The sequence below is a fragment of the Bombina bombina genome, chromosome 2, assembly GCF_027579735.1.
Source record: "Bombina bombina isolate aBomBom1 chromosome 2, aBomBom1.pri, whole genome shotgun sequence".
Lineage (NCBI taxonomy): Eukaryota > Metazoa > Chordata > Amphibia > Anura > Bombinatoridae > Bombina > Bombina bombina.
In genome coordinates this window covers 1,309,332,401-1,309,344,999 of record NC_069500.1, presented here as the reverse complement: position 1 = coordinate 1,309,344,999, position 12,599 = coordinate 1,309,332,401, and the positions used below count along the sequence as shown (strand labels likewise).

The window sequence follows — 12,599 nt, the reverse complement described above, 5'->3', positions numbered from 1 at the left end:
CAGCGAGATCAGATGAGTGATAACTATCACAGTCCGCTGCTCATCGCCCCGTACTTGGTGCGCGGCTTTTTGACAGATTTATTGATAACTTTGGTGAATGTATTCAGGTCCGTGGCGGCAATGTGAGGCGAGCTTAGGCGAGCGTATTGGGGCCGGCGAAGGCAGGTACGTACGGAGCTTGATAACTAGAGGCCCATATGTGTATTTTTTTCTTTTCTTTGCATTCATAAGTTGCTATTTATAATACACAGCACCACTCTCTATGACAATATGAGGAATAATAAAAGGGATAGTGTACTATAAAATGTTCTCCCTTTTAATGTGCTTCCAGTTATCCACTGTACCTGCTGGCTGTTCAATCTGACACCTATACTTAACATTTAAACACTTAAGTATTGGCTATAGAAAAGCTATGTAAACATTACAAGCAGAAACAATTACACTCTGTATAGAAATGTAGTAGAGATAAGTACTAAAATGTTAATTTTAAGTTGTTTTCTTTAAGTATTGTTTACAGACAGATATAAGATAAAGAAGCATTTGAGACAAATATAAGGATGTCTGATCTGTCTGCAAGTTCAGCCCATTTTAATAGGTTGTGGTTTGAAGGGGCAATACCAGCAGTTTAATTTACAAAAACAAACCTAAAGGAACATTTTTACCATAACTGTTATAGCAATTTTATAGTAAACTGACCCCTCAAGTGGGACATATGACCTTATGTATCACAAAAAAATACATTATTTTTAAGGAAAAAAAGCCTCAATTGTAGTGCCTTTAAAATTGTATGCAGCTACAACAAATCTAGGTTGTTGTATAGTGTTTCCCAAAGTCTTTAATAAAACAGTTTGATTTCTGTTCTGTATTTATTTCATATTTTCTTCCCACAGCGAATCCGTGAGCTTGAAGACAAAATAGAACTTCAAAAACGACAACTCAAGGAAATAGAAGAAAAGGTAACTGCATCTATTGGCTAATGAATTTATATGATGTTGCCAGAAGGCATGAAATAAAAAAGTGTTATTTAAATAATATATATTTATAGTGATATATCTGTTTTTTAAAAGGTCTTTCACAGATACCTATGAACTAAGTGACTCACTCTATTTTAGAAGGTGCTACAAATAACCTACTGTTTATAGAATGTTGTGTAATATGGTAAAAGGAAAACAGTGACAATGTTTTCTAAAAATTAAATTAACAGTTAAAATATTTCTATTCTCTCAAGGACCTGGACGTATATAGACAATATGTAGAAAATAAAAGGAGGACAATTGTTAAAAATACAAATATTTATTTATTTATGTAAATGTATAAAATAAAAGTAATACTAATAAGAATAATCATTAAGAAATCAGCAAAACACTCAAGATTACTTCATCTCTTTTTTGAATATTGTGGTCAATAAATATTATTTTTCAAAATAAACCAACTCAATTATAACATAGACCTTACTTCCTCCTTTTTGCCATGCATTCCCTTCCTTTCCCTTCTTCTTTCCTTCTTATCCTTTTATTATTATAATTAACAATAATAGTAACGGTTACTTGTACACGCCAACAGATTGCACTGCATTGTACAAAGAATACATTACAATACATACACTAAGTACAATGAGGGTAGGTTACAATACATACACTAAGTACAATGTGGGTAGGTTACAATAAATACATTAAGTACAACAAGGGTAGGTTACAATACATACAATAAGTACAATGAGGGTAGGTTACAATACATACACTAAGAACAATGAGGGTAGGTTACAATACATAAAATAAGTACAATGAGGGTAGGTTACAGTACATACACTAAATACAATGAGGGTAGGTTACAATACATAACAATACAATTAGGGTAGGTTACAGTACATACACTAAGTACTATGAGGGTAGGTTACAGTACATACATAAGTACAATGAGGGTAGGTTACAGTACATACACTAAGTACAATGAGGCTAGGTTACAGTACATACACTAAGTACAATGAGGGTAGGTTACAGTACATACACTAAGTACAATGAAGGTAGGTTACAGTACATACACTAAGTACTATGAGGGTAGGTTGCAATACATAACAGTACAATTAGGGTAGGTTACAGTACATACACTAAATACAATGAGGGTAGGTTACAATACATACAATAAGTACAATGAGGGTAGGTTACAATACATACAGTAAGTACAATGAGGGTAGGTTACAATACATAAAATAAGTACAATGAGGGTAGGTTACAGTACATACACTAAATACAATGAGGGTAGGTTACAATACATAACAGTACAATTAGGGTAGGTTACAGTACATACACTAAGTACTATGAGGGTAGGTTACAGTACACACATAAGTACAAAGAGGGTAGGTTACAGTACATACACTAAGTACAATGAGGCTAGGTTACACTACATACACTAAGTACAATGAGGGTAGGTTACAGTACATACACTAAGTACAATGAAGGTAGGTTACAGTACATACACTAAGTACTATGAGGGTAGGTTGCAATACATACACTAAATACTATGATGGTAGGTTACAGTACATACACTAAGTACGATGAGAGTAGGTTACAGAATATACACTACATACAATGAGGGAAGGTTACATTACATACAGTAAGTACGATGAGGGTAGGTTACATTACATACACTAAGTACTAGCTGCCCAATTGGGACATATAACACTGCAGAAAGCAACCTTAATTAGGCAGATGAAAAAGCTGTACTTCCTGTGTGGTAGAACCCTACAATTCAATGTACTATTTTGAAAAATATATTTGATGTTTTATCTGGTGTTAAGATCTTTTCCTAAATTATTAAACTGCTTTTTTTTTCTCAAATGGATGATCCGTTGTCAATAGGGCATGTAACTGCTATTTAAGTGACAAAACAAGAAATAAAAAATCTGATTTACTTTATAATTAATTCAATACTTTTTATTGAGACTTTATCCAACATGTCCCATTTAAAGAGGTCTGGGAGAAATAAAAAAAAGTACTGATATTCTCTAGGAACTGAAGTTTGCTGATACATCATAACCATCCCTGTGTTTCTTTGTGGGCAGACTGAATATGTTCAGGACTATGCAGCCCAAACTTTAATTTCCCATCCTGGATGGGAAACTTATCGGTTTAACACCTAAGCTAAATAACTTCAGAATGTAGCTAAATAGCGTTGAATTGTCAAGTATAATAATTGTATTAAAATGTCATAAAAATTATGTAGCAGATTAAAGGGAATGTGATGCAAATGTTCAGTGGCTTCATTGTGAAGCCTCAATAGTTTTTAACCATTTAGTGAAAACATTTAGATAAAGTAATTTGATACTGAAACTACAGGAAGTGCATGTTTGATCTCAATTGGTCCATGAAATAGAAGCTCATTGTTTAATAATCACAGATCCCACAGCACTATTGGTGAGCAAGTTTAACAAACGTTAATACTTTTAAAAAATATTTCATTTTAGATATAATATATTTCAAATACTTAAGTGTCATTTATGAATTTATTGCAAGCATTTTATCTAGTGATCTTATGTTAACATAGCAGGTGTCATATGTGCTATCAAATTTACCTTTTCTTTCCAATGGCATGGAGAATCCACAATTCCATTTATTACTGTTGGGAAATTCAGCTCCTGGCCACCAGGAGGAGGCAAAGACACCCCAGCAAAGCTTAAGTATCACTCCCACTTCCCATACTCCCCCAGTGATTCTTTCCTCCATAACAAGGAGGAAGCGAAGACAGTACTTTGAAGAAAAATTGAAGTCCTTTAATGGGTAGCTTCCCTTCAAGTAGGACTGGGGTAATGCTGTGTCCATGTAATTCTCTTGAGTAAGAGTATTGGCAGCTGTTAGCTGCTGGAGGTCGCAGAGAGGTTTCTCTGTCCTCTCTTCAGCAATCTATGCTCACCCCCACCCGGCAACCAGGGTTTGTTACTCTGCTTTCCTTTTCTTCAGGTCCCTGTCAGAAGTCTGGATGAATATATAAACCCTATGTAGCCTCACATTTGCTGTTGTTAGCTTAATCCCAGTGAAGACACCAACCCAGGTGAAGTTTTAATTTTTGTCTCTCTGAAAAACCCTGTTTTCTAAATGAAAAATGACCCAGATTAAAATGCCTTTGACCATATTCCTACAGGAAATTTATTAACCCAGTCCGAGATTGTGGGAAGTTTCTCCTGCTGTTTCTTACTTTGTATAATATTTGAAAACACTTCACAGTGTATCATAAGCGTTTACACCTGCTTGGCTTAATCCCAGTAAAGATACTAAACTACATGCAGAGTTCTCAGTACTTGGTCTATTTTTCTCTTTATCTGTGATTTAAGATGGTAAACTAGTCTGGGTTTAGGAGCCATACTGGTCGCTGCTGCCTACCTCATATTAAGCAAAGAAAACTTCTGCAAGATTATACATTTTTACATCTGTTTTCTTATCCCTGGTCTGTTACCCAAGTGAAGATACCCATCTACTTACAGTGATTCCACACCTGTTTGGCTTAGTGAAAATACATAGTTGGGAAAAAAATTATTTTTCTTCTTTGAAAGTATCACTTTATCAGTGGTTCCTAAACGTTTGGCAAATTAATCTGGGTGTGAGACCTGTAATGGTTCCTGCTGCTTTTTGTACACAAGCATAGAAAGTCTTTACAGGACTGTTTATGAGCTTATATCTGTCTCTCCATGTCTGGCCTATCACCCCAGTGAAGACACCAATTGATTTACAGCAACTTTACACCTGTCTGGCTTAATTCTGGTGTAGATGCTAACTTACACTTCTGCAAGAACACACATAGGGGAACTTATGAACTTTTTTTTTTTTTAAATCTCACTCTATCCGTGATCCCCTTATGTTTGGTGACTTAGAGTGGGTCCAAGAGCTACTTTGGTTGCTGCTGTTTTCCACTTACAGAAAATAAAAGTTATTGCAGGACTGTATAAGTTCTTTTCCTGTAGAGCTACATACATTTCATACTTGTTTTTCCACCTGTGGCCTTAATTCCTGTGAAGATACTAACTATATGCTGGTTATGCACTACTTGGTTTATTTCCTATAACATTTTGGATATTGGTAAATCTGAGCTCTTGATTTTGAAAATATTGCTCTCTGTACATGTTTTGTATGCTACTCTAGGTATGAAAGTCATATTGATTGTTACTGCTTATTATTCATAAGATTAGAAAATCTTTGCAACATCATAAAAGTTTCTACTCTAGTTCTATTTTTTTTTACTTTTTACCCACTGAAGCTATCAATTCATCTACAGTGACAGTTACTACTTTTCTCACATTGTATAAGTCTATATAGGTAGAGTTTCAAGTAATTTCAAATAATTTCTTGAGATCTCTACAACAATGTGAAATTTGGGGTTCACCTAAACTATGCATCTTTGTTGGAACTATTACTTATTAAACTTAGACACATACCCTAGTTCTGCTTCCCAATATATATCAAACTAAATATTGTCTTTTCCTATACTTACTGACTGTGTCTATGAAGGGTCTTATTACTCTTTATTATTTAAACTATTTTTATGGAGAAATTTCTTTCCCCTACTTTGCAGTCTAGAGCAAAATCTCCAATCATGGCTTCTAAAAGAGATAAGACAAATAATCAACCTTCAGAGTCCTTAGTTGGATTACATTCTGATACTACTTTTTCCGCACCGAATGACCCTCTAGTTAGACTACTTTTAGTAAAAGATATTTTTGAGTCACCTTATTTTGAATCTTTAAAAAAAGAATTTAAATCAGAGATATCTTCACTGAGACAGGAGGTTAGAGAATACTCGAGTATCAGAATTAGAACGAGTGTCTGATCTCGAAGACACTAATGTTTAACAGAAAACTCACTTGGCAGAGAATCAAACTATGACCTTAAAATTTCAAACAAAATTAGAAGACCTTGAAAATCATAGTAGAAGGAATAATATCAGGCTAATTGGGATTCCTGAATCAAAGGAATATGAAGATCGAATAAAATTTGTTTCTGTAACACTCCTCTCCCTATTGGAAATTCCTTCTTTTTCTATTCCGATTATTGGGGAAAGAGTGCACAGAGTCGGCAGAATATTTTCTAATAGTGATGGGAGTAACAGACCTAGACCAGTTGTTGCTAAAATCCTAAATTTTCAGGAGAAAATACTTCAACATTTTTGTAAAAAACAAATTGTTCAAATAGAAAATGCTCAGATTAAAATATTTCAAGATTTTTCTTACGAAACCCTTAATAAAAGAAAAGAGCTCTCTCCTATGTGTAGTAAAATATTACAATAAGGTATTATGGCTACTGTTATTTATCCTGCCAAGTTGAAAGTCTCTGATGATAATACAATATACTTTTTTGATAATGCAACAGAAGCCGAACAGTTCTTTAAATCTAAAAGAGAACTGTGTTAATTGTCTTCAGACTTGTTCCAATGGGGCTTAACCATTTTTTTCCATTTATTTTTTATTTATTTATTTAATTATTTTTTTCTCCCCTCTCTCTCTCTCTTCTTTGCATATTCCACAAGCTTAGTAAACTAAGGAATGGATAAAACTAGAAAACCTATTATATCATCTTGGAATATAAGAAGGGCCATTCTTTGACATTTAAAGAAATTACATACTGATATAGCTTTCCTTCAGGAAACTCATTTATCATTAGAACAAGGATTGCAAATTAAGACCCACTGAGTAGAAGAGGCGATAGTCTCTCCTTCACTTGCCAGGAAAAGGGGAGTTGCTATTTTGCTTGGAATTTTTTTTAAATACAAAATTATTGATTCTTATATTGACCATGATGGGAGAATTATTATATTAAAAATGAAAACTATAAATGGTTTATTTACTCTATGTAATATATATGCACCCAATGATTTTAACCCATTATTTTGGAATCTCCTCCAAACCAAGATATTAAAAATGGTAGAAGGTCATCTTATTTTAGGAGGAGATTTCAATATGATCCCACAATATCCCTTAGATAGGGTTAGACAGGGTAGAAATTGTTCTAAGACCAATAGAGATAAACAAGAGAATAAACAATTTAGAAACCTTTTTTGTAACCTGGGGATTAGAGATGTCTGGAGGGAACAGAATCCTGATATCAAAAAACTATACATGTATGCCAAAAAAATATGGTTCTCTCTCCAGGATAGATTTGTTTCTTATTAGTAATAGCTTAATAAACATGGGAGTTAATACACTGATCTCTCCCTTTTGTCTTTCAGATAATGTGCCTATTATACTGGAAATCTCTTTTCTCTTTTAACTCTTTCTTTCGCCGTTTTCATTTTCCAACTTATTTGTTTAATGATCTTAAATTCAGAAATTATCTTGTCAAAAAATGGGAGGATTATTGTCTTTTCAATCAAGCACACATAGATAATCCTGAGTTGTTCTGGCAGACTGCCAAGGCAATCTTGACCGGTGATATTACTTCTTTTATGATCAATATAAAGAAAAAACTTAGGAAGAGAGAAAAAGAAACTATAAAACATTTAGTTAATACATATAATGCTTATCTCTTAAATTCATCCAATGAAAATTAGGTTAAATATCTCAACGCCAAGATAAAAATGAGACTCCTCCATTCTACAACGTTGACTCAGTTAAAAATGCAGGCTAAATACTACAGATATGGGTACAAGATGGGTAAACCTTTGGACAGGATAATTAAAAATCCCTCTAGTTCTCAAGGCATTGAAGTGATTCAATCAAATGGTAATATTCATAAAGACTCCAAAGAGATCTTATCATCCTTTTCTTTCTATTATTCTGATTTATACTCATATAAAGAACCTAACTTAGACTATAAAGCAAAATTCTGGGATAGTATCTCGGTCCTGAGTTGCCCAGAACATTTACTACCCTTGATTTATGCTCCTATTACCGATAAAGAAATTGCGGATAGTATAGACTATATCTTTACATAAAACCCTGGGACCAGATTTACTTCACAATGAATTTTATAAAATGTTGAAACTTAATATTATTTCATATCTTAAAAACCTTTTTAATCATTACTTCATAAATAAATCACCATGTTCGGACGCCTTCTCTGCATCCTGGACCACTTTAATTTTAAAGAAAGGTAAAAATCCGCTTGAAATGGGTTCCTACAGGCCAATAGCTCTATTAAATTCTGATTACAAAATCTTAACTACTATTTTTGCCAACAGACTCCAGAGCCCTTTAAACCAAATAATTCATTCTTATCAGGTTGGTTTTCTTAAAGGCAGAAATGCCTCTGCTAAGATTAGATAATTATTTCTTACAATAGATTATTGTCTGTCAAAGGAAGCTATGTCTATTGCATCATTTAATAGGTATGAGGACATGGCTGTTATTTCACTGGATGCAGAGAAGGCATTCGACTCGGTGCAGCATGATCACATATTCTTTTCTTTGAAAAGATTTGGTTTACATGGGCTTTTTTTTGCACTTTGTAAAGAATATTTATCACACCTCTAAAACAGCTTTGTTAATTAATGGTCAACTGACCGAGAACATAACTCTAAAACAAGGGACTAGACAGGGCTGTCCGCTTTCACCTCTCCTAGTTATTATAGCCATAGAATCTTTAGCCATAGCTATCCGCCAGAGAATTGAAGGTATTTAAATTTGTAAAAATTAAATTAAGGTTGCCCTCTATGCAGACAATCTTTTAATTTATATTTCTAATCTCTCAAGGAACATTCCACAACTTTTACAAGAGTTTGAAATGTTTAGTTCGTTTTCTGGTTATAAGGTAAATACATCAAAATCAGATTTATTTGGCTCAAAGAACAACATCTCTCTATAGTATCTACACCATTTAAAGTTGCAACACATTCATTTAATTATCTTGGCATTAACATTTTGCAAGATCCGTGTAACTGGTATACCTTAAGTATTACAAAAATACTCTCTAAGGTCAAAGAAGATCTGCACAATTGGCATAATTTGCCGCTAAACATCTCCGGAAGGATTGCCATCTTTAAAATGATCTCTTTCCCTAGGATTCTTTATGTAATTCAGAACATTCCTTTAATTCTTAAGAAAAAAAGATCACCACAATTTTTATTCATCACTGTCATATTTTACATGGCAAGGGAAAAGCCCTAGAATTGCCTTGAAAAGATAAATCTTGGGAAAAGAACATGGCGGTTTGGCACTTCCCGTTCTGGAACTATATTGCTTAATTTCTTTGGCGAAATTTGTTGTAGGATGGCTTGGGAATTCAAACTATTTTTCTCAGTTAGAACTTGAAGAAAATGTATTATTACCATATTTACCTATAGCCGTTCTTCACTGTAATCTTAAAACTATTCCTAGATCAGTTAAAAATCTAACCTCGATATACAATTTACTGCTAGCCTGGCATAAGATATGTGCAAAAATGGATCTTAATTATGCAATTTCTAATTATCAGATTACCACGGGGAACCCTGAATTTACCCCAGGAATTTACACAAAGGTATTCCTAAAATGGGCCCATTTGGGGCTTTTCAAGTTAGTACAATTTGTAGACTTTAGTTTAAATATAGTCAAATCTTTTTCTGATCTGAAAGAACAGTATCTCTTAGATAATAAGGATTTGCCTATCTTCAGATAAGACACTATATCCTTAATATCACTACCCTACATGGGAGGAACTGGACCTGGGCAAAATTAGATTCCTGGATTAAATTAGTTCAGCATGGCCTTTCCTCTATCTCTCCCTGGTATAGATTATTATTGGGACTTAGAGGAGATGAACATTTAACTTATAATTTCAATAAATGGCAACCTCTACTTGTAAATCTCCGTACTCACACCATAAAGCATTCTATAAATAGGGTATGTGAAACCACATTATCGGCTTCCTGGAGAGAATCACATCTTAAACTTTTGTACATGGGGGCGGAGCCAACATCGGAGCTGAACAGTCGCAGAGTGCTGGAGCTCTCTGGTCCCATAAGCTAAATACTTCCTAAATATTGCCTCACAGTATTTAAAAAAAAAACTAAATTCGACTAAATCTATCCCATAGTACCCCCGCCCTTATATTCCTACCAACCTGATACTGATCGCAGTGACAATAAGAAGCCCCATATCACTTCGACTGAAGGTCTATCGCAAGTTGTTAAATGAGGGGTCCAGCAGCTTCTACCCCTTCAGCTGATAGCCCATACCTCTCCGACCATTCCGGTGACTAGCAAGTTGCCCGGAGCTGTCCTACACTGCCTGTTAACGCTGCGGTGGAGAGATCTTGGTGGGAAGACAGAAAAGCCCGGGAACAGCCGCCATATTGGGTCTCACTGCTGCGCTGAGCACTGTTTGCAGCGGGGCTTGCCAATAGCTCCTAGGATCATTACCCGGTACAAGTTCTTGTCCACCCACAGCTCTGACACCTCCCGGCTCAACCCGTGTCACTCGCAAGGTTCTCAAAAGGAGGAAAAAGAAACAAGTGACTCCCTGGACACAGATTAGAGTGAGTACTCTTTTTTATCTCCCTAATACCCGGACCAAAAAGCTTACTTAGCCCCACTTGACACCAGTGACTCACATCTCCATTAGTCACTCTCTCGCAGATTAGAGGAGACAGAGCAGGGAACCAGGCAGCAGAAAAAGCTTTTCATGTTAAAAGTCCCCAACAAATCTTTCCCTACTACCTGGGTAAGGCGAACTTTACTTTTGGACTTTCCTACTGCAGTCTAATACTATAACTACCGCAGCAACGTTGTTCTATTGCAGCCTGCACTGCTGGTGCTGGGTCCTGTGCCTACACCTCCACACTGTTAACACCAGATAAACCCATACATTTGTGTGGACCACTAACTCTCCCAGCTTAAGTAATCACCCAGAAGCTGTTTACTGGCCTCCTCAGACTAATAGCATGCCAGTCTGTATAAAGGAACTTCTGACACCAATATCCTAATATTGTATTAATCAGAAACGCAGGGAAACAATTTCAAGCTTTCCAGAGTCAGATACAAAGATCTCTACTCTCTAGCACTGTTTGCACACCACCACCTGGGCTCTATTCTTTTCGGCTGCACTATCTTACATACCAAGCAATCTGTCAGATATTCTTACACCACATAATATCCCAGTCAAACCATCCTTGCAGTTTCAAAACAACAGTAAAACTATAAAGCCATCACTAAAACGTTGAACTTTTAATCTCTGAAAGTAACCCACTCCTCAGAGACACCAGAAATCAGACATTTTGACTGCTTCATTACCTCTCCCTTCAGACCCAGAGTAATTGGGAAAAGAAACCCTACCCTCCTGAAAATAGCACAGCTCCCACTAAGGCACTTCCATCTATTTCTCAAGTGTTCCCCTCTCCTCCCTTTCCCGCAATCACTTGGTGTTGCGGGTCATATCCACCTTCCTTTTTCCGGTCTCGCCCAGAGGTGGCACTAGCCCTGGAGAGGGGTCACTGTTAGCCTGCATCTGACCTACTGGCTGAACACTTGATTCTCCTGTTTTAAGCTTTAGAGAAGAGATGGAGGGCTAGGGCTTCATGCGCTAGAGGAGCTGGGCTGATACCCCCCCAGTTGTCAATTATCACAGGACGGCAATTCATCTTAATACTCGCTGAGGCCCTGAGGCTGCTCCCCTTATTATGGCACAATCAGTCAAGAGGAAACCAAAGCATCAGGACAACCCTAAGAGGACTTTGACTGACCATTTCCACAGCAAAAACCTCTCGGACCCAGACCTCTCGGGAGAGGATTCTAGAGACTCAGCAGCCTTTACCTCTGAACATACCAAGCTAGACTCCTCACGCAAAGATAAAACAGCACTCTCCCAATCTACCTTTCTAGAATCCATTAAGTAACTAACTGACAAGATGGACACACACTACTCATCGCTTAGACAAGAACTTCGCCAATCAGTAAGCAAACTGAAGCGTGATATCTCCTCTCTGGGAGAGAGGACAGAGATTTTGGAGAGAAAGCACGAAGATTTAGCGACTGACCACTCTAATCTCCTATCTTACTCCCAATCTTTGGCGGAACAAATCTCAGATTTGGAGTCTAAATTGGCAGACTTAGAGGATAGATCCCGCCGAAACAATCTTAGAATTCGTGGCATCCCGGAAGACATCTCCTCGTCTGAGCTCCAGAAATACCTGACAACCCTATTTAAGGATCTACTAAACACAGCAACAGAACAAGAACTTATGTTGGACAGAGCACATAGGGCTACACGCCCTCGCAACTCCACTTCTGACACCCCTAGGGATGTTATCCTACGTTTGCACTACTATTCCACCAAGGAGAGAATTATGCGAGCCTCTTTCATCAGCAAACCCTTCAAGGAACCTTATCAAAATCTACAAATCTTCCCTGACTTGTCCCCTCACACACTAGCCAAAAGGAGAACTTTTCATCAGTTTACGTTGGCACTGAGACAACACAAGATCAAATACAGATGGGGATTCCCCGTGAAGCTTTTTGTGCAACATCAGGACCGCTCCTACATGATCTCATCCGTAGATCAGGGCATGAAACTCCTTAACACCTGGGAATTGTCTGAAGTTTCTACCCCCCCTCTCATGAAAAGCGGAAAAGTAAGCAACCTCAACACTTCAGCTCCAGAGTGGCGCTCTCGAAATCCCATCTCCTCACACCACGAGTCAGAA

The 12,599-nt window shown here is 36.5% G+C and overlaps 1 protein-coding gene across 4 annotated transcripts in view; it reads left to right on the top strand.

Annotated features, from left to right (window-relative positions):
- Positions 1 to 12,599, top strand: part of JAKMIP1 (janus kinase and microtubule interacting protein 1) — a 441,501-nt gene that overhangs the window by 404,709 nt on the left and 24,193 nt on the right. For all 4 annotated transcript variants that reach the window (XM_053704153.1, XM_053704152.1, XM_053704150.1 and 1 more), the window contains one exon: positions 891 to 956. In XM_053704153.1, coding sequence (XP_053560128.1) covers positions 891 to 956 — 66 coding nt within the window. The remainder of the gene's footprint in view (positions 1 to 890; positions 957 to 12,599) is intronic.